A 27,752-nucleotide genomic window follows, 5' to 3' on the forward strand; every position below is an offset into this window, starting at 1 on the left:
GTTTATCCAGGTCCCATCTCCTTAAATTTCCACCTTTTTGCAGTTTCTTCAGTTTTAATCTACAGGTCATAACCAATAGATTGTGGTCAGAGTCCACATCTGCCCCTGGAAATGTCTTACAATTTAAAACCTGGTTCCTAAATCTCTGTCTTACCATTATATAATCTATCTGATACCTTTTAGTATCTCCAGGGTTCTTCCATGTATACAATCTTCTTTCATGATTCTTAAACCAAGTGTTAGTTATGATTATGTTGTGCTCTGTGCAAAATTCTACCAGGCGGCTTCCTCTTTCATTTCTGTCCCCCAATCCATATTCACCTACTATGTTTCCTTCTCTCCCTTTTCCTACACTCGAATTCCAGTCACCCATGACTATTAAATTTTCGTCTCCCTTCACAATCGGAATAATTTCTTTTATTTCATCATACATTTCTTCAATTTCTTCGTCATCTACAGAGCTAGTTGGCATATAAACTTGAACTACTGTAGTAGGTGTGGGCTTCGTATCTATCTTGGCCACAATAATGCGTTCACTATGCTGTTTGTAGTAGCTTACCCGCATTCCTATTTTCCTATTCATTATTAAACCTACTCCTGCATTACCCCTATTTGATTTTGTGTTTATAACCCTGTAGTCACCTGACCAGAAGTCTTGTTCCTCCTGCCACCGAACTTCACTAATTCCCACTATATCTAACTTCAACCTATCCATTTCCCTTTTTAAATTTTCTAACCTACCTGCCCGATTAAGGGATCTGACATTCCACGCTCCGATCCGTAGAACGCCAGTTTTCTTTCTCCTGATAATGACGAAGGGTGCAGGGACGAAGAATAGTGAGGCATTTTCGGTTCTCTTCCTGATTTCATTTGTGACTTGTGATAAACAAATTGTGTTATATTCAGTGTAAGTAAAGAAATCAGCAATTATTTGCTTGGAAGTACTTCGTGAACAAACCACTTATTTTTTTGGGGGTCACCTAATTGCCCCTCAACAGGTGATTGCTGCCTAGTTTCCAGTTTGTGCTAAGAATATATTAAAGTTGGTTGTCCCATTACAATGTTCCTTATGAATTTTTCATTTCCTTGGATGAAGTTTTTGAGCATTTCCTTGCATCACTTGAGAAGCCTGTTTTTGGGCTACCAAATTGTGTAGATTCAATTGGGAATTTATCTTATTTTCCTGAATGTTTGTGCGAAATATACATTACGGTAACCAAAAAATCAAAACAACATTGCTGTGGGCAGAGCTTTTGTAGTACGCCTTTCTGCCAGTTCAGTGCCACCTATGTTGTCAATCTGGCTTGTTCTGTTCATCTGCAGTGGTTGCTTTTGCTAGTGTCGTTTTGTTTTTATGATGGCAAGTTTAAGTGATCGACATGCAGCTGTGAAATTTTGTTTTCTACTCAGTAAAAATGCTGGTGAAACTTAATGTTGAAAACAGCTTACCAAGATGATGCTATGGGAAAAACTTCAGTGTACGAGTGGTTTACTTGATTTAAAAAGGCCACATGTCGACTGATGACAGACCTCGTTCTGGACATTTCAGCAACTTCCCAAATCGACGAAAATATTGAAAAAAGTTCACGAGCTTGTAATCACAGACAGTCAACAGGAATTAATGTGTTATCTTGGGGCTCCACGTTCATAAAAAAAGATCCGATTTGTGGCAGACAGGTGACTGGTTCTTCCAACCACAACAAAGGACTTACACACACAGCCATCTTTGTTAAGACAAAACTGTCTAAAAACAGCATGGTTCCACTGCCCAATACACCTTACTTACCTGATCTATGTGTGACTTTCTTATTTCCACATATGAAAATGACATAAAATGATACCGATTTGACAATACTGAAGAAGTTCGAGGGGGGGGGGGGCTGTCAGCCATTCCTAAAGATAGCTACAAAAAATGTTTCAAACAGTGGAAGCACAGGTGGGACAAATGTATTAACTTTAATTCACAGTGTTTTGAAGGGGATGAGATTGTTTTGCAAACAATTTGAAAATATATAGCTCTTAGACAATAATTCCATTTTCTTTGGCAATCTTCGTACTGCAGTGCTCAATATACTAAGTCACGTGCCAAACGTCTTCAGTCACGATGTATGCAGCATCAGTAGTTTTTAACCCTAGAACGGACGGGCGAAAAAAAAGTAACAGAAACAGATGGGCTGGGCTGGGCTGGGCCTGACAGATCCACCGTTTTATTTATGTTCCAGAATAAGTAAGACTTAAATTTTCAACATCAGTGCTACTCTGCTTCTTTAACTGTTTATTACTATTTAAAATTTACCATACATTTCTTTTAAAATAACGTTACATTTCTCCAAAAATCTGAAAGTAAAATTATTCAGTATTTAAAAACATTCTTGAACATTTAAAACAGTTTTATTTTATTTTTGACAGTTCACGTCCTCACAAGTTACGAAATTAGGATTGTCAAGCACGCTATTACAAAATATTATAGATTTTAGTGCATAGCATAATCTAATGTTAAAAAATGGTTTCTCTAGTTACGTTATACATATTACTGATCTGTATTTTCTGCACAATCTTCACCTAACTTTACAGAATGGGAGAGACACGGCCACTTTCCACAACTTTTACAAAAGTATTTTGTTTTATTGTCTTTGCATTTATAACAATGACCTCGTTTTCCTTCTGGAACAACTTCCTTGTCAATGGGAATCCCAGATAAGACGTGCTGCCAACTCTCAAATGTTGCTTGGGAGATGATTCTGGTTAGCTCTCTGTGCCGTGTGTGGTTTTAAGTGTTCCAAATCGAGTTGCTTGAGAAATATCCTCCTTGAAATATCCAGTCCTGTGTTTGCTTTGTATACCACAAATGCATTTATACCAGCAATGTTCAAAATGGCATAAAACATGCACAATGGCCAGTGTCTTATTTGCCTTCCAACGTTATATTCTGAACACATGGCATCAACCACGTCCACTCCACTTTTTGTTGAATTGCAGAATGTAATAATTTATGGGTACTTCATATTACTGGTTTCATCATCAATTTTATTGTTTGTATGCATTGAAGACAGCAAAATTACACATTTACTTTTCTTTGGCACATATGACACGAATGTGAAATTGTTGCAAAATGCAAATATGGGCAAATGTATTTCTCTTTCCTTGTGACGTAAGAATTCCAATGTAGTTTCTCTTTTATTTTTGCGCAGTTTCCCAACGAGTGTAAGGTTACAGTCTGAGCAGCTTTCTTGCGAGAGTGCAGCTTGTGAACCAGTTGTCAAGGGTAATATTCCTTCCTGTTCCCTTTACAGGCTCCACAAGTCTGAGCACAACGTCGTCAGCTGCATTACTCACATGGAAGAAACCAGGAGGTTGTTGCCCTACATACACTTCCAAGTTTTTTACATAGTACATTTTTGCATCTGCCAAGATAACTACTTTGATCCCATACTTTCTGGTTTTTGAAGGAATGTACATTCTGAAAGAATGACATCCCCGAAAAGATAGTAACATCTCATCCACTGTAAGGTATTCACTTTTTGTGTAATGCCATGTGCAGTTTTTTTGTGAATCCTTCGATAACACTTTTTTTTTTAATGTTCCTCTCTTGTGTGAATGTTATCTAACCTAAGACTTCTCAGAAGAAAACGAAATCTTCGCAGTGACATACTTTGAGGGAAGATTTCATTTTGCCTCCGTGAAGAACGCCAGAAATGTACAAAAGACCCAAAAATGCTTGGAACTCCTTTTTCAAGTTGGTACATACATTCTAGTAGGGAACCTTTTCCTGCCATTTAGTTCGCCCATCTCTCAACAAACAGTAAGGTGATTATTCACTGGAAGAGAGACCAGAACCGACCACACTAGTTGATACAGAATCTCGAGATGTATTAGTGGGTGTACTCACATTTCTCGCAGGAATAACGGTGTTATCTTTGCTGTCCAGCTGTTCGTCGCTCATTTCGTTTTGTGTGTAGTGATCACTTTCAGGAATAAAATCAGGATCTACATCTAAATCATCATTATCACTTTCCAGTAAAAGTTTTTCAATTTCTTAATCACTTAGAGGATGCCGGCAGGCCATTTTTGAGCAGTTTTATCGCTCGCAGTCAGTATAACAAGAAGTGTGCATAAGTAGAAAAAGCTAACGTAAACGGACGGGCTGGGTCTCTCAGACCCACAACACACTTCCTTCCACGTCAACAATCAACTGGCAAACAAAGAAAAATGATGACACAATCAGTGTCCTCTAGGAACATTAACTGAAAGCTACAATGAATGGCTGACTGACAAGTAGTGTACTCTTGTGGATATTTTTAAAACTAAATCCACTTGGGTCTGAGAGACCCTGACTGTCCGATCTAGGGTTAATGACAACTGATTTTGGTCGACCTCAAAGTCTGCCGCTACTAGGAAAATGACATGACAAAATTCTGCCAACTGATTGCAAACAGTCTTTGCTGCAGCTGATTGATTACTGAGAAAAAAATTCCTGTCCTCTTCAGTGTTACTGTATCATCTATGGATATACGAACATGCAAGCAAGTATATTCGTCTTGCATATGAAGATGAAAGATTTGTTTTTATTACAAAAGTTCACGGGGGAAAAAAAATAATAAAAAAATGAAATTGGCAGTCAGCTGTAATAATTATTTCCAGAACAAAGATTGTACATATTAGGAATTCTTTTAACTGTTACAACGTAGTACTGTTATTTCATAGCAAAATTAGCTCTCTCAGTTGCTAAGGAGACATTTCATTACATTATTTCTGTACAGCGACTTCAGAAAGTAAGTTACACATGCTGCTCCATTATAAGGCAATTGCGCAACAAGAGTAGTGCATTTTCAGAAGCAAGTACATATACGAGATTTCCTGCAGACAGTTCTGCTGCACATTCACCACGAAATTCTCATAGTGTATGGACAAAATGCAATGTCACACCCAGCATTAATGAAATGGTGCAAACAATTTAACCAAGTCCACACAGATGTGAGTGATGTTGATTAGGAGGTCTGTATGTTGCACTACATGATTTACATTACCCAGCAAATTGAAAGAACATCTGGGGGTGGGGGGAAAGAGATTCTCCAATGATAATGATACTGTATATGTGGCTTTTCAAACGTCTCCATTCTATTGTTAAGGAAATGGACAACTGGTAGAGCATTCTGAACATTGTTTACAGTCTATATGTGTGTCTGCATCACTTTGAAGGGTACAGCAGTATTCAATAACAGTTACTCACGCTGCCGTAATAATGTGTATTATACCGTATATATTCTAATAATCCGCACGTTTTTTCCCGAATTTTAGAACGAAAAACTGGGGTGTGCAGATTATTTGAAATATTGTTGGTACTGCTCCGCCTCCAACAATACATCCCATTATATTATTGCACTGTTGTGGCCTCAGTCTGTAACGCATTAGTAGCACGTTAGGAGTGAAGTATTAACATCTTCAAACTTGATAATTATGACTACAAGTTCTCCTTATTGCCCGTACACTGCTGAAGAAAAAGTGAAAATTATTGAAGAAGCCGAGAATATTGGAAACCGTACAGCAGGTAAGAAAGTACAACGTGACCGAGAGTTTTATTCGCGACTCACGAAAAAATAAAACGCAGCTTCAAGAAACTAATAGTACCGGTAATCGCCGGGCATTTCGCGACCAAAAAGCGAAGCATCCGGACCTCAAGAAAAGGCTCTGCGATTATGTAGATGAGAAGCGACAATACGGATGCGTGGTGACAAGTGAAATGTGCCAACAAAGCAGGCATTACCAGTTTCAAAGCTAACCCGGGCTGGCTATCAAGATTTTCCAAACGAAATGGTTTAGGATTGCAGAGGAAAACAACTATCGCTCAGCGGCTTCCAGGCGATTACGAGAAAAAAAATAGTGAATTTTCATCGTTGTGAGATAAATCAGCGCTGTAAAGTCCTATATATTATCGCAAATTGGTAATGCGGATCAAACGCCAGTCTATTTTGAGATGCCGCTCGACAACACAGTGAACAGGAAAGGAGAATCCAGCATCATGATACGAACTGGTGGCAGTAAGAAACAAAGATGTACAGTGATGTTGAGTGTAACTGGCGAGGGACAAAAGCTACCACCTTACATGATATTTAAAAGGAAAACTATTCCGAAAATATCAGTAAAAGGCATACCGGTATTAGTGAGAGCGAATCCGAAAGGGTGGAAGGACAATGAACTTATTATTGACTGGGTGACACGTTTGGCAACGTCGTCCTGATGCATTACTGAATTTACAAAACATGTTGGTCCAGGACAGCTTCTGCGTACATACAACTAAGGAAGTGCGAGACAAATTACAAAAAGGGAAAACTGACTTTGTCATTACACCTGGAGGCCTAACATCCATCCTAAAACCACTAGAGGTGTGTATAAATCGGCCATTCAAAGCTGCACTTAAACAGCGATATACGCAATGGACGGCTGATGAAAACTACAAGTTCACACCTAGTGGAAAAATCAAACGGCCAGATTTGCCCCAGATTTGTGAATGGGTGAAAAGTGCATGGGACTCCATTCCACAACCACTGGTGGAAAAATCCTTCAAGAAATGGGGAATCACAAATTCACTGCATGGAACAGAGGATGACACACTATGGGAAGATGGTGAAGACGACAATGATTCTCCCGCTAGTGATAACGATGAGTGTGATGAATAGGGTGGTAAGAGAGGAAACGTACTGGTATTGACTAAAATATTTTATTGCACATACTGTATTAACAAATTCTTACACAAGATAATTCACATTTCTTTTTTGCTATTGTAGGTACGCGTAGAGTCCCGGCTGGTGGTGATAATGTTCCCTGGCCGCCCGCCCGTCTAATGGGCCAGCCGGCCAGCTGCACGCCGCTGGCCGCCCGCCCACTGGCTGGCCAGCTGCATGCCGCTGAATCGGTCGCGTTTTAACGATTTATCAACCTGTACAGCAGCACTGCTTCAAACCAGTAGTTATTATACATACTTTCGAACACATCATAATGTTGGAAAAATTTTTTTTGTAAATAAAACAAATTAAAGCAAAAGATACATTTTTTTTCCTTTTCCTCAAAATTGGGGTGCGCGGATTATTCGAGTATGTACAGTAATACACAGGCAGTCTCTTACCACAGTTTTACAGTTACCATTTGAAGTGACTTTCAGCAAAAAGTGCCTGGAATCTCAAGAGTTAACGGCCATTTTTTCTGCTCAGAATTGTCAATAAATGTAATCAGCCAGCAACTTGTTTCTAGCATTGAAGAAACATAGATCTGCTGAATTATTGTGTGCAAGTCATTTAAATAGACAAGAAGATTAACAATAAGAAATTGTTGTCAAACAGCAAGTTACTTACCTGAGGTGTAACAGGTCACATTCTCAATATGTCAGAATGAGGTTATCTGTTTTAATTAGCAGAAATCTAAAGGAGGGCAAAAGTTGTCCATCATCAAGAATTTAGTCCAGTCTAAGTTGGTAGATACATCCAGTTTTCAGTGTGTGTGATAACTGACTATTGACTGGGAGGAGGGAATATACTTTTGTTTGATAAGTTCCGTGTGTGCGTGTGCAACCCGGTGTTTTACACCTTATTGAATAATCCCATGTATATCTAATCACCGTGTGTCTTCACTGATCTTACCTATTAACACAACTCTTACCATATCCCCTGATTGTAAAATTGGTAAAAAAATTAGTCTCAACTGCACAATCTTTGATTAAAAAATGTGACCAGTTTTGGCCTCTAGTAAGGGTCTATCTTCATACAATACACCACACAGCTGACGACGATGCTTTAAGCAGTTTTGTGACTGAGGTCAGCACAGCTGATCCAAGCATCATCATCCAGATGGTGCATTGTCTGAAGATGGCCTCCTCCTAGAGGCCAAAACTCATCTCGTTTATAATAAACGACTGTGCAATTGAGACACACTATTAATTTTACTTAGCCTACAGATAGTTTCCTAATAATGTTATCTCAAATTTTGTCTGAATGGAGCAGAGTAATTGTGTATTTATGAAATACAGACTGACTTTTCCAACAATACCTGGGAAACTGTAACTATACTGTGCTGCACAGATACTATCCATAGTTCTAGTTTTAACACTTTGCTGGTCACTTGTACATAAGAAATCTGGAATTTTTTTAGTTTAATGAGAGCTTGAAGTTATAATGCAATTGCAAATACAATAAGACTTCTTAATACAGCTGTAGGTGTCACCTCTACTATATTATAGCTCACTAGCTACAAAGCTAGCCTCCCCATTTTACACAATGTTAAAGTAGTAGACTTGCTGTTCTCTATCCGAGTTATCTTTGGCAATTTTTGAAATCTAAGAAATTTGTAGTATTACAAATATCTTAAGTAAGCCTTTCTTCAGTTTTGAATGGAAGCCTTTATTTTATGTTAATAGACGACTTAAACACAGACTCCTGGAGCCACCTGAGGAAACTGACTAGTAATCCAGTATTTTGACAATTACAGCAAACAAGTAAGAATTAAGAATGTACGGCATTTTTCTGCAGTATTTACAATTTTATAATCCAACACATTCTCCGTTAAATCTGTGTGCTGGAGGATCTAGTGACACGGCCATGAGCAATTAAAACTACCTCACAAGCTGCCATAAATTGGCTATCTACTTCTGTTTGACTGATCATTATATTGAATTTCCAATTATAAAGAGGAAGTTCTACTGAATTCTTAACAGACTTTACTCTGAAACCATTGCTTAACTTTAAAAACTGCATGTATTCAGTGTCAGTTTATCTACTTTTCTATTTCAAAGTACTTTTCCCCGTTTGGACTGTACAGGTACATCAGAAATGGACTTCAACACGACACTCACAACGTGCCAGCATACATGGGAATGTCAATGTAGGTGATATGAAATCTGCATTTCAACAGCAATTTCATAACATTACCTGTTGAATTCTCAATCTGTATTATCTGCCAAGTGAGATGCTTGTCATTTTATTTATCAAGGAACCTTAAATCTGGAGATAGCAAGTCTATATTAGCACTAATCCTTGAGGTAAATCGAGTAAGATGTTACAAAGATTGTTCTGATGCAACAAACCGCATTTCACAGCACCCCAACTGAATGAAAATTAGTTACACTGGGCCAAATGATTGGTACAGTAGTTATTTATTTTGTTTAGAGGATGCTTTCTTTAGTGAAGAATAATAAAAATTGATTGGAAGGTTTATTATTTCCTCACATACAATGTTTTCAGAACAATAATGTAGATGATTAAAAATTAAACACTGTTTTTCGTAATAAGAAGTTACAGTGTAATTGTGATAGTAAATAAAAACTCTTAGGTAGAGGGGAAAACTTTACGATAACTTTTTTAAACATACAGCATCAGACAGTGACTAATGGACTCAGCTTAATCACAACTAACTAATCCCATGCAAAGAGATCTTGCTGCGTACACACACACACACACACACACACACACACACACACACACACACACACACCACAGCAGGAAGATCTCTCACATTCCAAATGTGAATGATAGGTGACATCAAAAATTAAATCATAATACAATTTTCCTATCCACAACACCACGGCAAAATTTTCAATTGCTGGAAACAGCTGGCAAAGCTGACTGCCTGTCTAAAGTGGCATGGCACTCTAGAAGAAACACATTTGGAAAATAGATAACTGACTTCATGTGCAAAGAAAAAATTATTGGATTACATAAGCAATATATATACTTTTTATTTCAGTCCCAATATCACGTAGTAATAAGTATACCCGAAAGAGCCACCAAATGTCAACAGCGTAACAATGTAAGTCTAGTAGCTTCCATTCTGCGAGCCCTCAGAAAGCTGTTAGCATGCCAAAGAGCAGAAAATAATGTTGTCTATATAGAATAGAAAACTGGTTGACATCGTGGTGTCTCTAAGGGCAACACACAATCACACGCACAATGCAAACAATAACTGAAGAGAATTTCCACAAATTTCTACAATTTTACTCCATGCTTCTTAAGTAAATCAAGACCAAAAAGCAATTTGAAACAACAAGGTCACACACAACATCCCCTATTTAACAAAAACTTGCATTCTGAAAGTAGTATCATGACAGTCCCCTTATTTATTTACAGTTACTTGAAATGGTGGTCAGTTACATCTAACTTTGTAATCAGAAATTTACCGACTTCTACAAACACTAAAATTAAAAAAACAGTACAGATTTGCAAGACTGCCAAAGCGACAAACAAAAACAAACAACCAACAGATTATACCCTAAGTAATATGAGCATATTGTTATTCATTACTGACATTTCAAAATAAATTTATGGAATCACCTACACGTCCCTGCAGAACAGAATACTAACTGTGAAAAACTTTTTAATTTTATGAGCACCGCATTTCAATTACAAGATTCTTAACCACTCACTGGGACAAATTCATCATGCATTGTGAAACAACAAAAGAGTTCATTCCATTGGAGTCCCTGACTAAACGCATTAACCTTCTACACTATTTTCGTATTCTGTAGCCCTGAGAAAGCAGCTCAGTGCAACAAAATATGAAAGAATGATTGTGTCCAAGTAAGCACGACAAATTTCTTTCGCGGACACTTGTCATGCATAGGAAATAACTCACACGCATATCTTTGATGATGTGCATCCCATCTTAACTTATCCATTATTGTCACTACATATGAAAAACACGAAACTGGTATATAGAATGTATATTATATATAAAAGTGCACACGGGCTCCAGTCACCCCACCAGCAGCCTCCGTTCAGCAGTCTCGTCCCTGTATACGACTTTCTTCACCAATCTGAGAAAACTGTTGCAGAACGTTCACTTTGTTCACTGTCACAATGGCACAATTGCTTTTCGTAATAATCAAATGCAATCTGCATTTTTAATGAATAATAAAAATTCGTGGATTTTGAGACAGCTGCCATTTACACGATTTCCAAGATTTTGTGAATGTATAAGCTGACTTTCTGCCTTTCCCTGTAATTCTGTGTCAGAGTTGTGTATTGATCCCTAGTTACGAAATAGCTGTCCTGACTTCTAAACTAGGCACAGTGCAGGGTGGTGGTGGGGACGGGATCGTGTGGTGGCTCAAATTTTCTGAATCTTCTCGCCGACGACGACGGGATTGTTGCGACGGATCTCCTGGGCGCCCATCTCGCGGTAGTCGAACGTGCACTCGTGTTTGTCACTGTATCGGTGGACCGCACAGAAGAGGCCACCACAGCGACATTCGAAGCCTGCAACAAATTAACATTTTAAGATTCTTGGCAATATCTGCTGCGAATGCAGAGGCAAAATTCTTTGTAAGTTAAAGTAGCATGTGACCAAAGTCAAAATATTGCATATTACTGGAACTGCCACAACACTTAATTTAAACCTCTTGTTATAATGCTTCAATGGTACAGATAATACCTCAATGAAACTGTAGTTTTCAGAGTCCTTTCCATGCATCCCTTGTGGAAATCTTGAAATGAAAGCACATCTCTCTCGAGATTGTATAGAATGTTTTTTTCTTTTGCCACTGGCTGTCTGTATCATCAGCTTTGTACAATCCTCAAGTCTGAAACCTAAATCAGCAAACCTTTTCCCTCTTGAGTTATGAGGCTTACTATGTGAATTATTTGGACACATCTTTAGAACTAACAACATTTCTAGCTTTCAACTCTGAAGGCTTCAAATAGAGTGCAGCACAACGAACAGAAATGAAACAAGTACCTTGTCTGAAAAAGGAACAAATTTGCCTAAATATCCATATCGAATGAACTGTTAATAACCTTGTCAGAACTTGAGCACTATGTTTGTATAAAAACTTATCTTCAAAATGCAGTGGCCCATAAAACTAACTACATATATACAAAAACCGGAAATCTTTTTGCTGGATCAGTTTTGTTTCAAACTTCAAATTCCCACTAAGGTTACATCCACAGCAGCGAAATACGAGGGGTGTTATTTTTCTAAGAGAACAGAATATAAAGCAGTGGAATTTTATCAATGTAAATATTGCTTTGGTGTGTGTGCTATGAATGATACCAGTGTTTACGAGAGCTGTAAGCTTTTCGATAGAGGCCATGAAGACATTCAACAAGACAAGTGACTGATGCCCTGATAAGGTGCTCATAGTAACTGGCTCATGCCATGAAATTCTTTTGGATATTTTGCCTATGAAATAAGAGAGGATATGTTTCAGTACTGTTGGACTTTGAACAAAAATAGCTGTGAACGCAAGCTGATCACGAGTCACTATACAAAGTCGAAAAGGACAAATAGTGAAACATGTTCTAACAGGAGGCGAAACCTGGGTATATCGGGTTTGACTCCCTATGGAATGGATGTGCTCAGCAACTAAATTTGAGAAAATATACAGCAGTCAGTCACAAATAATTTGTTTATTGCAGATATAGATTTCAACCACTGCGTGGTTATCATCAGTGCAGTAAGATGCAAGTTCAATTGTCATTAATGTATATGCAAGCAACTGACTGTCATGGCAAAAATTCAGAGCTTTTGCATCACAATAATGCACTTTATCATAATTTTTTGCTTGTTAGTGAATTATTGGCTGGAACGAATACTGTAATGATGTCATAGCCTCCATATTTGCCAGACATTATGCCATGTGACTATTTTCAGTTCCTAAAATTAAGGAGAAATCTTAAAGGGTGGCCATTTTACAAGTATGGACGAGAAAAATGCATCACAGAGCTAAAAAATTTCCGAAGATAGCACCTGAAAAGGTGTTTCAAGCATTGGACAAAGTGCTGGTGTAAGCATATAGCACTAATGAGAACTATTTTGAAGAGAACAACATTGATGTAGACAAATAAATGAAATGCTTTTAAATATTATGTATTATTTGTGGATCACAGCTCACACATGGCATTTCACAGAGTTACAAAGAAACTATTGAATTATTTGCTTCTTCAGGGTCTTGCACATTTTTTTTTTTTTTTTAAATGTGAAATGACAACATACTTTCCCTCATAGCTGTAAAACTTATCAATCCTTCAAATGGTCAAGTTTTTATATGACAGCATAAAAATTGCCGGCACTTTATGCAACCAAACAAAGGAGTACACTGCATATTTTCGTATTAGGAAAGTATAAATACGAATTCCACCAAATACACAAATTCAGCTCAGTAGTTTCCCAAGCACTGAAATCCCGATCACAATGTGCTTTTGTCAGCCAGTTATAGCTTATGCCAAGTCATTTCGTTAGCTAAGGACTGCAGACATTCAGAGCATATCACGTAATATATTCAGCCAGTATAAACATGCCTCTTCCGGAACGCATTCACACAAATGGAGAAAGTTAATGGTTTGAATTAGAGAGAGAGAGAGAGAGAGAGAGAGAGAGAGAGAGAGAGAGAGAGAGAGAGAGTATCTTAAGATATATATAGCACAAATGTGCTACAAAAATTTTAAGTCAGGCATAAATAGACGGTCATCAAAATGTTATGTTTTGAATCTGAGTAAAATGCTCCATGACTTACGAAATTCATCGTGCATTCTCCCAGTTAACAATTTATCTTGTGTATCACACACACACACACACACAAACTTTTTCTAGTTGCTTTGATGCATACAGTTGCCATGTTACACTCATTGAAAGCAGTTTGCTGTTATGAAGTATTGTATAGTCTTTATCCTAAACACTTTTACACATTTTACTGTCAGCAATCACTTGTGTGGGCACTGTGCTTTATTAAATGGCAAATTTTCTTTGCAACTGAAGTTTTATTTTGGTGTTATTCCCTCCTGTATGTTTTACTGCAGCACTATTATTCTGCAGTAGTGGGATAAAATAAAATTCTTTGTTAGAGCATCAGTTCTTACCAGTCAAAATTACAAAAATTTAACTGTAAACCAAAGCAATGAAAATTTCCTTTGTTTCTAAAAATAATATCCCAGGCTTTTCTTTAGTTTCCTGGTTGTCCTGGGATGTAGACCTCCTGTTCTTATCTATTCTAAATATTCAAATATTTGAATCTTATGTGCTTACACTTGACACTTGTCACAAAAGTACGATTATCTAAGAACATGTACATAACAGTGAATACACAAATATCTTGCAACATAGCTACAACACTATGTAACATTACCACAAACATCAAGGTGACAGTTGCCCCTGCCTGACACTGATGTTTTGTTTGTTGGAGAGGAGAGAAGAACACTAACACTCAAATATTTTATATGCTTCTGCACATTATGCATATTTTGCTTGCATCATACCATAAAAACTGTATGTGGAAAGAAGTAAATACAAAATTTAACTGCTCACATAGTTCAGAAATTAAAGGTGCACATGTTTAAAGAACCCACCCACATCAAACTTCATGGAAGTTCAGGTGACTGAAGAAACATCTGATCTACCACATTTTGCAGCTTGCTCCCAGCCCACGACTGAGCATAGAAAGTATACAAATATGTAAGAACAGTGTTTAATCAAAGGAGTAGAATGAACAGGCAAATTAATAAGAAGGAAGGGTAGTGTGACCTCACCTGTAAGGCCAACCTTCTTGCGGCAGGTTGCACAGCGGTTTTTCTTCTTCTTAGCCTCCTTCTCAGAGTCTTTGCCATCGTAGCTCTCGTCTGCATCCCCACTGCTGACAGAATTATCAGCACTGCTGCTGCAGCCTCCCGCTGCTCCCTCTGCATCCTTCTGGAACAAAATGGAGCATAACGGGCATAAGAACAACAAATGTAATTGTAGATAATATAACATAATTGGGTAGATAAAAGGATCTACTCACCAAGCAGCAGCAGTAGATACATCCAGAAAGGTTTAACTTAAGCTTTCGGAGCCAGTAGCTCCTCCTCCTGGCAGAAGAGTTGAAAGGGAAGGAAGAGAAGTGAAGGAAAAGAACTGGAGATGTTTAGGGAAAGGGGTACAATTTTGAAAAGTCGCCCAGAACCCCAGGTCAGGGTGGGTGACAGTCTTTCTTCTTTCCTTCTCATGCCAACCACTAAGTCTCCCATGAACTGGAGGTTCTGGATTACTTTTCCAAACTGTACCCCTTTTCCTCCACCCCTCTTTCTTACACTTCAACTCCTCTGCCAGGAGCAGCTGCTACGGGCTCAGAAAGCTTGTAAAAGTTAAACCTTTTTTGTGTGTATTCTCCTGCTGCTGCAGCTTCTTGATGAACAGATTTTTTATCTATCCATTTACAGGAAATTGAATGTTATAAAACCTGTATGAAGCCATTCAAACATATATGGAATGGATATTTTCCTTTACATCATCGTATTTTGCCTTAATAGTTTTCACTTACATTTATGGGGAAATTTAGAAAAAACTGAACAATGTATCTTCTGTTAGGGAGACCACAACAAAAACATGAGCTGAGCTACTGAATACAAGCTTGCTATATGAAGCTTTCACCAGTGGTGATTTTAGGTAGTAAGAAACATTTACACGTAAGACAGATGCTTCAGAACTATGCCACACACTTCACGATCTTCTCACATCGCCACATTAGTGACACACTACACTCACGTCTTTGGCTGAGGCCCCCCCAATTACTGGGGTGGCTGCTGTGTGGTCCGATGAGGTAGCTGGTGTGGAAGGCGGCGCGATTACAGGAATAGTGGGCTGGGCAGTGTCCAGGCTCGTTGCCGGTGGTGACGAAGTAGGAGGTGGCTGCTGTTTCTTCTTCAATGCCTCCTGGAAAATAAACGCTCTACTATTGGTCCACTTCCCAGAGGAAGTACAGGTTGTACATCTGAAATGAAGGAACAGCTGATTATGTACATTTTGACAATTAAGACATATGAGCTCTGCTGAAGGCTTGCCACGTGTTTCACCTATCCTCATCAGTGGTTACTCATACATTACAAAATACAAAAGAGAAATAGTTTAACTGGGAAATGAAAATGCTTGAAGATCAGGAATGAGATACTTTAAACTTGTTAGATTATCCTACATAGTCATCTCTGAACTTGCCATCTCCATACCCTCCGAAACCCAATTCACCCATCTCCGCCACTGTCCATTTAACTGAAAACTCATCAGCTGAATCTGTCATTTGATGCAAGTGGACTGTACCAGTGTATAAACGAGAAGAGCACACAAGATCCCGAGTATAACTAAGGACCTGTGGCATTGTCATTACATACCAACTGCTGTGCACAACTTATTTACTAATACATTGAAATATCATTTAGCAGCGAATATACCTTCCTCCTTCAGCCCATTTTTTGTACCCTTACAGCCTATACATGAACAAGCACAGATTACATCACAAAAATGCATCATTTCTGTATCTGTACCATTCTGTACCAGAGCAGTATTTCTTTTGTAGTTTTATTGTTTCCTCGAGGTATTCCCCGTGCGATATGCAACGGTTAGGGTTTGTCAGCAGACATACCTACATCGCAGAAGGAGCGGGATAGGGCAACGAACACTGCACGGACTGCCACAGGGGTCTACTGTGTGTTCAACAAGATCACCGTCGCAACCTGAAGGCAAACTATATAATGATAGTTGAAAATCTTGTAAAGTCAGAGTTAGTGTTACGATTATCATCTGTTCAAGACAGATCTATGTAACAGAATTGCTACAAGTTTCAATTAATCTCAATGTAATTAGTTAACCTGTGTCAAATCTCTGTTTTTCCACCCAGGCACCCTTCCAGTACATATGTACATGTATATATATGTACATGTATGTACATGTACATGTACATGTACATATATGTATATATGTATATCCCCCCCCCCCCCCCCCCCCATGAACCATGGACCTTGCCGTTGGTGGGGAGGCTTGCATGCCTCAGCGATACAGATAGCCGTACCGTAGGTGCAACCACAACGGAGGGGTATCTGTTGAGAGGCCAGACAAACGTGTGGTTCCTGAAGAGGGGCAGCAGCCTTTTCAGTAGTTGCAAGGGCAACAGTCTGGATGAGTGACTGATCTGGCCTTGTAACAATAACCAAAACGGCCTTGCTGTGCTGGTACTGCGAACGGCTGAAAGCAAGGGGAAACTACAGCCGTAATTTTTCCCGAGGGCATGCAGCTTTACTGTATGATTACATGATGATGGCGTCCTCTTGGGTAAAATATTCCGGAGGTAAAATAGTCCCCCATTCGGATCTCCGGGCGGGGACTACACAAGAGGATGTCGTTATCAGGAGAAAGAAAACTGGCGTTCTACGGATCGGAGCGTGGAATGTCAGATCCCTTAATCGGGCAGGTAGGTTAGAAAATTTAAAAAGGGGAATGGATAGGTTGAAGTTAGATATAGTGGGAATTAGTGAAGTTCGGTGGCAGGAGGAACAAGACTTCTGGTCAGGTGACTACAGGGTTATAAACACAAAATCAAATAGGGGTAATGCAGGAGTAGGTTTAATAATGAATAGGAAAATAGGAATGCGGGTAAGCTACTACAAACAGCATAGTGAACGCATTATTGTGGCCAAGATAGATACGAAGCCCACACCTACTACAGTAGTACAAGTTTATATGCCAACCAGCTCTGCAGATGACGAAGAAATTGAAGAAATGTATGATGAAATAAAAGAAATTATTCAGATTGTGAAGGGAGACGAAAATTTAATAGTCATGGGTGACTGGAATTCGAGTGTAGGAAAAGGGAGAGAAGGAAACAGTAGGTGAATATGGATTGGGGGACAGAAATGAAAGAGGAAGCCGCCTGGTAGAATTTTGCACAGAGCACAACATAATCATAACTAACACTTGGTTTAAGAATCATGAAAGAAGGTTGTATACATGGAAGAACCCTGGAGATACTAAAAGGTATCAGATAGATTATATAATGGTAAGACAGATTTAGGAACCAGGTTTTAAATTGTAAGACATTTCCAGGGCAGATGTGGACTCTGACCACAATCTATTGGTTATGACCTGTAGATTAAAACTGAAGAAACTGCAAAAAGGTGGGAATTTAAGGAGATGGGACCTGGATAAACTAAAAGAACCAGAGGTTGTACAGAGATTCAGGGAGAGCATAAGGGAGCAATTGACAGGAATGGGGGAAATAAATACAGTAGAAGAAGAGTGGGTAGCTTTGAGGGATGAAGTAGTGAAGGCAGCAGAGGATCAAGTAGGTAAAAAGACGAGGGCTAGCAGAAATCCTTGGGTAACAGAAGAAATATTGAATTTAATTGATGAAAGGAGAAAATATAGAAATGCAGTAAGTGAAACAGGCAAAAAGGAATACAAACGTCTCAAAAATGAGATCGACAGGAAGTGCAAAATGGCTAAGCAGGGATGGCTAGAGGACAAATGTAAGGATGTAGAGGCCTATCTCACTAGGGGTAAGATAGATACCGCCTACAGGAAAATTAAAGAGACGTTTCGAGATAAGAGATCGACTTGTATGAATATCGAGAGCTCAGATGGAAACCCAGTTCTAAGCAAAGAAGGGAAAGCAGAAAGGTGGAAGGAGTATATAGAGGGTCTATACAAGGGCAATGTACTTGAGGACAATATTATGAAAATGGAAGAGGATGTAGATGCAGATGAAATGGGAGATATGATACTGCGTGAAGAGTTTGACAGAGCACTGAAAGACCTGAGTCGAAACAAGGCCCCCGGAGTAGACAATATTCCATTGGAACTACTGACGGCCGTGGGAGAGCCAGTCTTGACAAAACTCTACCATCTGGTGAGCAAGATGTATGAAACAGGCGAAATACCCTCAGACTTCAAGAAGAATATAATAATTCCAATCCCAAAGAAAGCAGGTGTTGACAGATGTGAAAATTACCGAACTATCAGTTTAATAAGTCACAGCTGCAAAATACTAACACGAATTCTTTACAGACGAACGGAAAAACTAGTAGAAGCCAACCTCGGGGAAGATCAGTTTGGATTCCGTAGAAACACTGGAACACGTGAAGCAATACTGACCTTACGACTTATCTTAGAAGAAAGATTAAGGAAAGGCAAACCTACGTTTCTAGCATTTGTAGACTTAGAGAAAGCTTTTGACAATGTTGACTGGAATACTGTCTTTCAAATTCTAAAGGTGGCAGGGGTAAAATACAGGGAGCGAAAGGCTATTTACAATTTGTACAGAAACCAGATGGCAGTTATAAGGGTCGAGGGGCATGAAAGGGAAGCAGTGGTTGGGAAGGGAGTAAGACAGGGTTGTAGCCTCTCCCCGATGTTGTTCAATGTGTATATTGAGCAAGCAGTAAAGGAAACAAAAGAAAAATTCGGAGTAGGTATTAAAATTCATGGAGAAGAAATAAAAACTTTGAGGTTCGCCGATGACATTGTAATTCTGTCAGAGACAGCAAAGGACTTGGAAGAGCAGTTGAATGGAATGGACAGTGTCTTGAAAGGAGGATATAAGATGAACATCAACAAAAGCAAAACAAGGATAATGGAATGTAGTCTAATTAAGTCGGGTGATGCTGAGGGAATTAGATTAGGAAATGAGGCACCTAAAGTAGTAAAGGAGTTTTGCTATTTGGGGAGCAAAATAACCGATGATGGTCGAAGTAGAGAGGATATAAAATGTAGGCTGGCAATGGCAAGGAAAGCGTTTCTGAAGAAGAGAAATTTGTTAACATCCAGTATTGATTTAAGTGTCAGGAAGTCATTTCTGAAAGTATTCGTATGGAGTGTAGCCATGTATGGAAGTGAAACATGGACGATAAATAGTTTGGAGAAGAAGAGAATAGAAGCTTTCGAAATGTGGTGCTACAGAAGAATGCTGAAGATTAGATGGGTAGATCACATAACTAATGAGGAAGTATTGAATAGGATTGGGGAGAAGAGAAGTTTGTGGCACAACTTGACCAGAAGAAGGGATCGGTTGGTAGGACATGTTCTGAGGCATCAAGGGATCACCAATTTAGTATTGGAGGGCAGCGTGGAGGGTAAAAATCGTAGAGGGAGACCAAGAGATGAATACACTAAGCAGATTCAGAAGGATGTAGGTTGCAGTAGGTACTGGGAGATGAAAAAGCTTGCACAGGATAGAGTAGCATGGAGAGCTGCATCAAACCAGTCTCAGGACTGAAGACCACAACAACAACAACATCATATGGCAGAATTATTTACAAAGTTACAATTAAATAATTGTCAATAATTGACTGTTTTTTCTGTTTATATATAGAAGTCAGCATGTGATTGGGGTTGACAGTATATGCACAACTGACCCCTGCAAACATTTCTAGTCTTGTTTACTGTAGTTTCACCGTATGTTTCCAATAATGGCAGAGAGAGAGAGAGAGAGAGAGAGAGAGAGAGAGAGAGAGAAGCGCGCACATATGAACCACAATTGAGACAAACTAACAGAGGTTGTTCACGGATACCTTCAGAGTATTTTAATGTAAGGAAGGAAGGAATGGACTCCAGCAGCTCTTTGCAGAGTAATAATGTAATCACGATTTATTCCGTCTTATCACAGTCACCATGATTTCTGTGAAAGTATATGCCTGTGTATGCTATCACCAGAACATAGGGCACCAAACAGCATAATGCAACAATCTTTAGACACATGACAGCACTTACATGGGTGGCTGCTATCAGGAAAGCTCAGTAGTGTTGTCTTACTGCTCTTCCACTGTATCAGTGAACCTATAAAAAATGCATATAGGCCAGCTCTTCGTCAATAAAGATGTCTGCAGTACTGTTGAGTATCACCATTAATGCTCAACTTTAAAACAAAACCTTTGAGAGAATTGAGCCGTACTGAAGCAAGTTCAGGAATGAGATACGGAGGGCAATTCTATTGTCAACGGGAAGTACCATGAGCAAATTGAAATGACACACAATTTAACTTATAGAGGCAAGAAACTTTGTTTAGGGCTTTACAGGATTTAACACATATTACATAAAATAAGAATCATGTTAAATTTTATTACACAAAAAGGAGCAGCTTAGCACCATTTATTAACACTCCACCAAAAGAAAAAATCTGACTAACGGACTTATAATGAAAATGAAAAATTTATGCACTCCAGACAAAGGAAACGCAGGAAGACAATCATGATACTTTTCAAATTTTAAGAATGCAGTCAGATACGCAATTACTGCAAGATATAATCAAAACTAGTGTTAGTCTTAAATACCATACAAGCAACTGCATCTAGGGTCAACATCACATTCACAATAAGTAAAAATAACAAAACTGTTTAGTCCACACAGCACTTTCACTTCCTGTACCTTGTAGCAAAGCGAACAGAGACCGTCAGTAGCTGGTGATCCATAGAAACCACATCCAGAACGGCAAAGTGCCTGCATGGGATTTGACTCTCTCTCCATTTCTGGCAAGTTTATGTCCAAGTAATGCGTGTGTTCGTTAGTGTGTGTTGCTAATGGCTCAGGCTGCTGCTTGGGACTGCCTTCCTTGCACTGCGCTGCTTTGATTGTGTCGATGTTTCCGCCTAGAACTGGGACTCTGTCACCTGAAAATTAAAGAACTAAGTTTACACCTACATCTCTTGCACTTTACAGAAACAACAGGTTATGAACATAATATATCTGGGCTAGTTTTCAGAGAGGTGTGTGGGGGTAAATACAACCATGAATTGTATGATACAAAGAGCAGATATAGAAAAACTGAAATAAATTACCTCTTTGGATTAATGTGTGGCTATTGAGAAGGCAGTCCACTAGTAGTCACAAAAAAGCATCAGAAGTGTACAAATACAAACAATTGATTAACAGTAAGTAATCCACACTTTCTTTGCATCCATCTGTTTATGAAAGTGGGCACGTTTTATCTTAAACTTAGGGTAAACAAATTTGGTCAAATAATTATATGAAACATATGTATACATTCATATTTCCGTAATGTTCATACGTGATTGGAAATGTGCATGCAATTGATCTTTGCTCTTAAATACACCTCAAAAAATTTTTATTTGCCTGCTCTATACCCTCACAGATAACTAAGTCATGCCTGGGATATTCACATTTTAAAGCAAATTATTTATTCTGGTCTGCAAAAATATTGTCTTCAACATGTGTTTTACTTTTCCATCACCAAAGCCACTTTTTAATGCAATAAACTGTGCTCTACCTACTTTCTGGTTCTGCAAAATCATCAGTTCGATCATTTCTACCTTGTCACAACATACAACCCTTATAAACAAATGTATTACACAATATAAATGCCCAATTACTGATTTCTAGGCAGTCTAGGAAATTTATTTCTTCAAATTACTTTACTGCCAATGAAACATGAAGTAAATTTTTGGTTGTCTATGAAAGTTATACTCCTCCTATCAGGTAATCTCCTTTTTCGTTGCTCAACTAGTGTGCAAGTACAATGAGTAATAATCTTTAAACCGTCTTACTGTGTGTGGAAACAGAATACTATTCAGCTCCTCTGACCTCTTGTCCATATAATTTAATGAAACTGGATTAAAGCACGACATCTGAGCACGGGAAAACATATTGAGAGACGAAGTGTGGGAATAATGCCTGTCAATCACACAATTAAGGAAGTGTTACCAAAACTCAAACCACATTCCTCAGACTACTGCAAAAAACTTGGCATGTGCAAGCAGGGCTCATGTTGTTCTATTGGATGTTACTTTGGCGACTTTTGTGTCCCTAAACTACCTCAGTCATCCAACCCAGGAGAGGCGACTGACCTACAGTTCAATGTGGAACCCGAACCACGTGTTGCTTCTGGCAACTCTTTACATTGTCGACAGGTGCAGGTTAGGTTCAAATGAACACTGAGAAGTCAGTGGTCCGACCAAGCTTCGACCCCGTGACTTCTCGGTTTCCGGGCAAGTGCTTTATGGCTACACCACCATAACAGACATGTCTGTAAATACGTCATTAATAGGTTCTGAAGAACAAGTTTGTAAGTATCAAAATACCTGACATATGGCTGCATCTTTTGATTGCAATTATTTACAAGCTTAGGTTATATATACCATCAAGGGACGATAGAACGGAGTCTGTAACACACAAGAGATGGACAACAGATTGGGGTATGAAACCCTAAAAAGAGAGAAATTACGATATTCAGTGACTAACACTTGTTGTCAAAATTGGAAAGTAATGGCTTTCCCACTTGGCATTCAAGAACTCTGTGTTGCATTAAAAATCACACACTTTCTTCAGTTTTGAAAATCCAAACAATTCAGGTATTTGAACACTTTCCACAGGAAGTGCGCTGAAAAATCAAACTGGCATGTAATAATTTTCTTCTGGTGGACCGACACACCACAATATACACACAAAAAAGACAAGTGAAATTACACCAACAGTATCAAAACAAGCATTGTAAAGGTCCTGATGACACTGTTCACTGATGAAATTACATTTACAAAATGTTAGTCATTCACATGATATACTTTCACAAAAATATTTTCTTTGCAGCATGCGGTGAGAGTTACTCACTGCTCAGAGACAAACTGTCGAACATTTGTAACAACTAACATTTTGCAAGTAGTGCAGAATCACCTTGGATCAAAGTGTGTGTAGGTCACTTGACTGAAGACATAACATACCTATGGCTTAGATTTGCTACATATATTTGTGGAATAAGCAAATGGGGGCAGGCCAAGAACAAGATTGTACACTGTCATGCTGGTGAACATGAAGAAATACAGCAGTGTCTAGAAGGTGTCTCCTAAGGCTCAATCTGTTTCAGTAACAATTTGTTGAGGTCATGTTTGGAGCACTTTATATGTGTCACAGTATACAAGAAACAGATGAAATGTTCTTCCTGGTCCTAATGAATGTAAGTCACAACCTCCTCCTCTCACATCTGGAAATGTTCTCAAAAGTAGTGATAGTTGGCATGAAGTGCTCAAGACTGTGTGTTTTACCACAAAGTTTTCTACATACTTCAATGGTTGATGTAATATGAGATTTTCAGATTTATTTGAAGACCACTAAATTATTGTATACAATTTCATTTCACACTATAACAGCTTTATTAAGGAATTTATTATTGTTTGTGTGTGAGAATGAATTTCTCCCTAATACAAAGGTTGCATGGATAATAATTCAAAAGCTATTTTAATTTCCGTATCTGGCGATTTTCAAATTTCCCAGGTTTGACATAGAAAGTCAAAAAATTTGAACACTTTACACCAGTTAACAACAAAATTATGGCCTATTTTTATGACTTTTGATGTTGCCTTCTTGCTAAGGTGATCCACAGTGAATTGTGGTATGTCTGCACGGATAACAAATGTTATCCATATCTGCAGATCTACAAATACCTCATCTGCACAATCAAGTCTTATTGACATCCCATATATTAAGATTTTGTTCACTTTCATCAGTTCGTCACACCAGAGCTCCGATAGGATTCTGACTGTCCCGAATTTCCACTGCCCCAGTCCTCTCAACTTATTTTATTTTTACTGAGAACACAGAAGCCGATCGTGACCACACAGTTTGCAATTCTCGACAGTCCAGAAATTACAGTTACTCGAAAAACGATTCTGTGAAGTTTTCTGTGGAACATATCCCTAACATATATCAAAGAGGGACGTCTAGATATTTGCCGATTTGTTACTGCACAGTATTTTGTACGTGAAACACAAATAGGAATCTGAACATGGAACGAAGTCTCCAAATGACAGTCACATATTTTGCACAAACTTTCAATAATTGGTTAAGTGACAGCAGAACAGTGGTGGCTCAAGACATAAGGCTGCTGCCGGTATGACGGAAACAGGATGTACGTATAATTGTGTGGAAGGATGTCAGTCTAGTCCTTGCAGGAAACTGCCATTACAGCCAACCGGGCGAAAGTAGTGATTTAAACCAATTATTATTAGCAATCGTACATAACACAAATTTTAAAAAATGGTAGTATCGACACTACCTGCCAACTTAACCACAAAGTTATTACCACAAAAGTTATCTGCCGATTATCTACGGCGGGGACATTTATGCAGAAAGTAATTATTACTGTGGATATCCGCATCGGGTTCTAGCGATCTAGTTAACATTGTAACAAAGGAGTAAATCCACTTTCGCTCGTCGTCGGTTTTTTGCTCGCTTCCGGGCTGAGCTTCCCGCAGGGCCGTCGTCGTACCTTGGTGAGCTTCGCTGGCCGGACCTCGCGGTGAGATTCCCATCCGTCGCGTGGCAGGCAACGGCGGCAGCCCCGAGCGCACTGGCTGCGGCCGCTCGCAGCGTCCGTCCCGTCTGTCTCGCGCCGCAAGGCCGCCCATCGGAAGCGCCTTGAGGCCGCCTGCGGCTGCCCCAGCTTCCGGGCAGGCGCGGCGGCGCGCATGCGTACTGCGTACCAGCCGGGCGCAGTTGCGTTAGCACTGGCGGCCGCGCTATTTCCAATACCCGTGCCCTTCACTCGTGGCATTCGAGGCGCCATACGAAGAAACTGTCCCTAGATCGTAACGTTGCCCGTTTTTATAGACCCGATATCTTGCAAATCTGCTGATGGAGACGGAAAGAACAGCGTGTCTACTTCGAGCGGGATTCTAGATATTATTCTAAGCAATGCCGTTCCTGGAGGGAAACTTTTCTCAAAGAATCAAAACGTATTTAGAGAAAATAATTCGTGTCAAACAGGTTGCTTTATTCACACACGGCACTTCACTTCACAAACAATGGATGCAGGTGAACTGGCAGATTCTGTTTTCCTACATTTTGGAAAGGCGATCGACACTAATAAGATAAGACCGTTAGTGAATATCTGGACGTGGCTGGAAGAATATTTGGCTAACAGTACCCAGCACGTTATTAATAACGGCCAATGTTCTACAGGATCGGTAGTCACCAGCACTATTAAGATTGTTCGCTGATGATGCTGTTGTGGAGAAGGAAAGTATCGTCGTTGAACGATCGTGAGGAATTTCAGAACGAGTTTGACTGAATGTCTATCCTGTGACATGTATGGCAGCTCTGTGGATAATTGCAAGGTAATACCTACAACGAAGAGGAAGAATCCGCTAGTATCCGGTGACGAACGATGAACATCTTGAGCACGCATTTAGCGGCTATATCAAGAAGTGGTATTTAATAATGCCATCTCGTAAAATCAGTATTAGGGAACGGGAATAGAAGATTGGATCTGTGAAGAAAATCTGATACAAGACGCTAGCGCAACAAATTCTAGAAGTGTTTAAGCACTTTGGAAACTATCAACTCAGCATGACAACATACTTCGAGCGAATTGGCGGAAGCTCTGTCCGGATCGGTAGAGCTGTAAAGGTCCTCGTAAAAGATCAAACATTTTGTCAAACTTCACTATGCTTGCCAAATGTCTGTCTGCGTATGGTGCTGTTTGGTGTTTGTCAAGCGCGGATCGCGTTTCACGGAAAGTTTGAAAAGACGGTGGACGTCGTTTCGATGTTTGGCCGTATATGCATGGTGGAAAACTACTTTATTACAATTTATGGTGAGTTTCTGTGACTATGGGATGTACGGCCAGGAATAAAAACAAAGCAGCGGTGTCAACTAACAAAGCTAACGTTATCACAACCACCCCAGCCTTATATACCACACAAGAGTAGGTTATGAACAATATATTTACGCTTGACAGACAAGCCGGAGTGCAATGACATTAAAGAAATTTGTGCGCTCGGTTCTTCTCCCCATAATTATTCCTATTGTATGCTCCCGCATTGTGGTATTTTAATGAAATGTCAGAAGAAACTACATTTTCGCATACCTGCGTCTTCTTCAATGTGAAGGCGAAATAACTAAAGTTATTAAACGTTTCACTGTCCATCCGCAGTACGTTGATTTAAACATTATGGTCCGAGTTTAACACCTCCATTAGGAAGTTTTCATGTGCATATTTCTCATTTTAAACAATTCCTTGGCCAAGCGTCTTGTTTGCTGCTGCTTCTTGTTCTTCACAGCCCCAGAGTTAATATTAGAAATGCTTTATCTGCATATGTATTTTGGTAGTACTGGGAATGAACGAAAAGCATATGCTTCAAAAATAAAGTTAAACTGACAAGCTTCCTTGGTATGTGTACAGCTTGACTTATCCGTAGCGAATTTGACAGGCAAGTTTGCTGTTTTACTAGGGCCTTAACCTTTTTTTTTTACGCCATTCCAAGAGTTGATGCAATAATCAGCTCCTGACTGTAATATTTCCTTTAGCAGATTTTCAAGGGTACCACTGTCTTGCCTGGCCTTTTCTTCCTCTTCAACCAGGGCCAAAGTCAATGCTAGGACTGCTTTGTCTGCATTTGTGCCATTCTCACTACTATCTAAATCCTTACGAACACCAATAGCGTCTGCTTCAAAGTGAGGTTAAACTGACAAACTTTCTTTGTATGTGATCGGGGCTTGTTTAACAAATTTGCGGCTGGACAATAGCGCGTTTGACAAACAAGTTTGCACGTTTACAGGCACCTTAAGATGATATCCGAGTTGCAGTTGACTGGACGCAGCAGCTTCGCGCGCCTACTGCAACCAATCATGCGATTTTGTAATCGTCTCTGACAACGTTTCGTCTATAGACTACTCTCGTTTTCGCCTGCAGCCGTTTGCGCTTCAACGTTAGCAACAGTGTTGCTAGCTGTCAGGGAGCTTATGGCGACTCAACAGTACATGGGCGAACCTGAAAGTCTTCCCGCCATGTGGACTAACGCGATTTAAATATCACCAGAATGGCGCACTACTGTCAACAGTGGGAGGACACCCCAGTGTTCGCCGCTTAAAATGTACAGCTATCTCGTATATAACAGACGTGCAACGAGTTCGCTAAATGGTGTGTTATTTCACTTTCCCAGTTAGAATACATTAAGCGTACACGGATCCGTCTTCAAAGAAGCTAGGCTTATTCCGAAGAAAACGAAAAAAAAAAAAAACAAAATGAA

The 27,752-nt window shown here is 39.3% G+C and overlaps 1 protein-coding gene across 2 annotated transcripts; it reads right to left on the reverse strand.

Moving 5' to 3' along the window:
* Positions 1-9,699: 9,699 nt before the first annotated feature.
* Positions 9,700-25,102, reverse strand: LOC126428460 (AN1-type zinc finger protein 6). Of its 2 annotated transcripts, none has more exons than XM_050090394.1 (5): positions 24,992-25,102; positions 21,142-21,383; positions 15,499-15,666; positions 14,505-14,661; positions 9,700-11,240 (listed from the first exon to the last, which is right to left on the reverse strand). In XM_050090394.1, exons 1-5 carry the CDS (start codon positions 25,032-25,034, stop codon positions 11,092-11,094), a joined length of 759 nt encoding a protein of 252 aa, XP_049946351.1. In that variant the 5' UTR covers positions 25,035-25,102; the 3' UTR covers positions 9,700-11,091. The 2 variants fall into 2 exon arrangements, with proteins under 2 accessions (XP_049946351.1, XP_049946350.1); XM_050090393.1 differs by having other exon boundaries at positions 14,505-14,664; positions 24,992-25,101.
* Between the last annotated feature and the right edge of the window lie 2,650 nt (positions 25,103-27,752).

Source organism: Schistocerca serialis, chromosome 12, assembly GCF_023864345.2.
Source record: "Schistocerca serialis cubense isolate TAMUIC-IGC-003099 chromosome 12, iqSchSeri2.2, whole genome shotgun sequence".
Taxonomy (NCBI): domain Eukaryota; kingdom Metazoa; phylum Arthropoda; class Insecta; order Orthoptera; family Acrididae; genus Schistocerca; species Schistocerca serialis.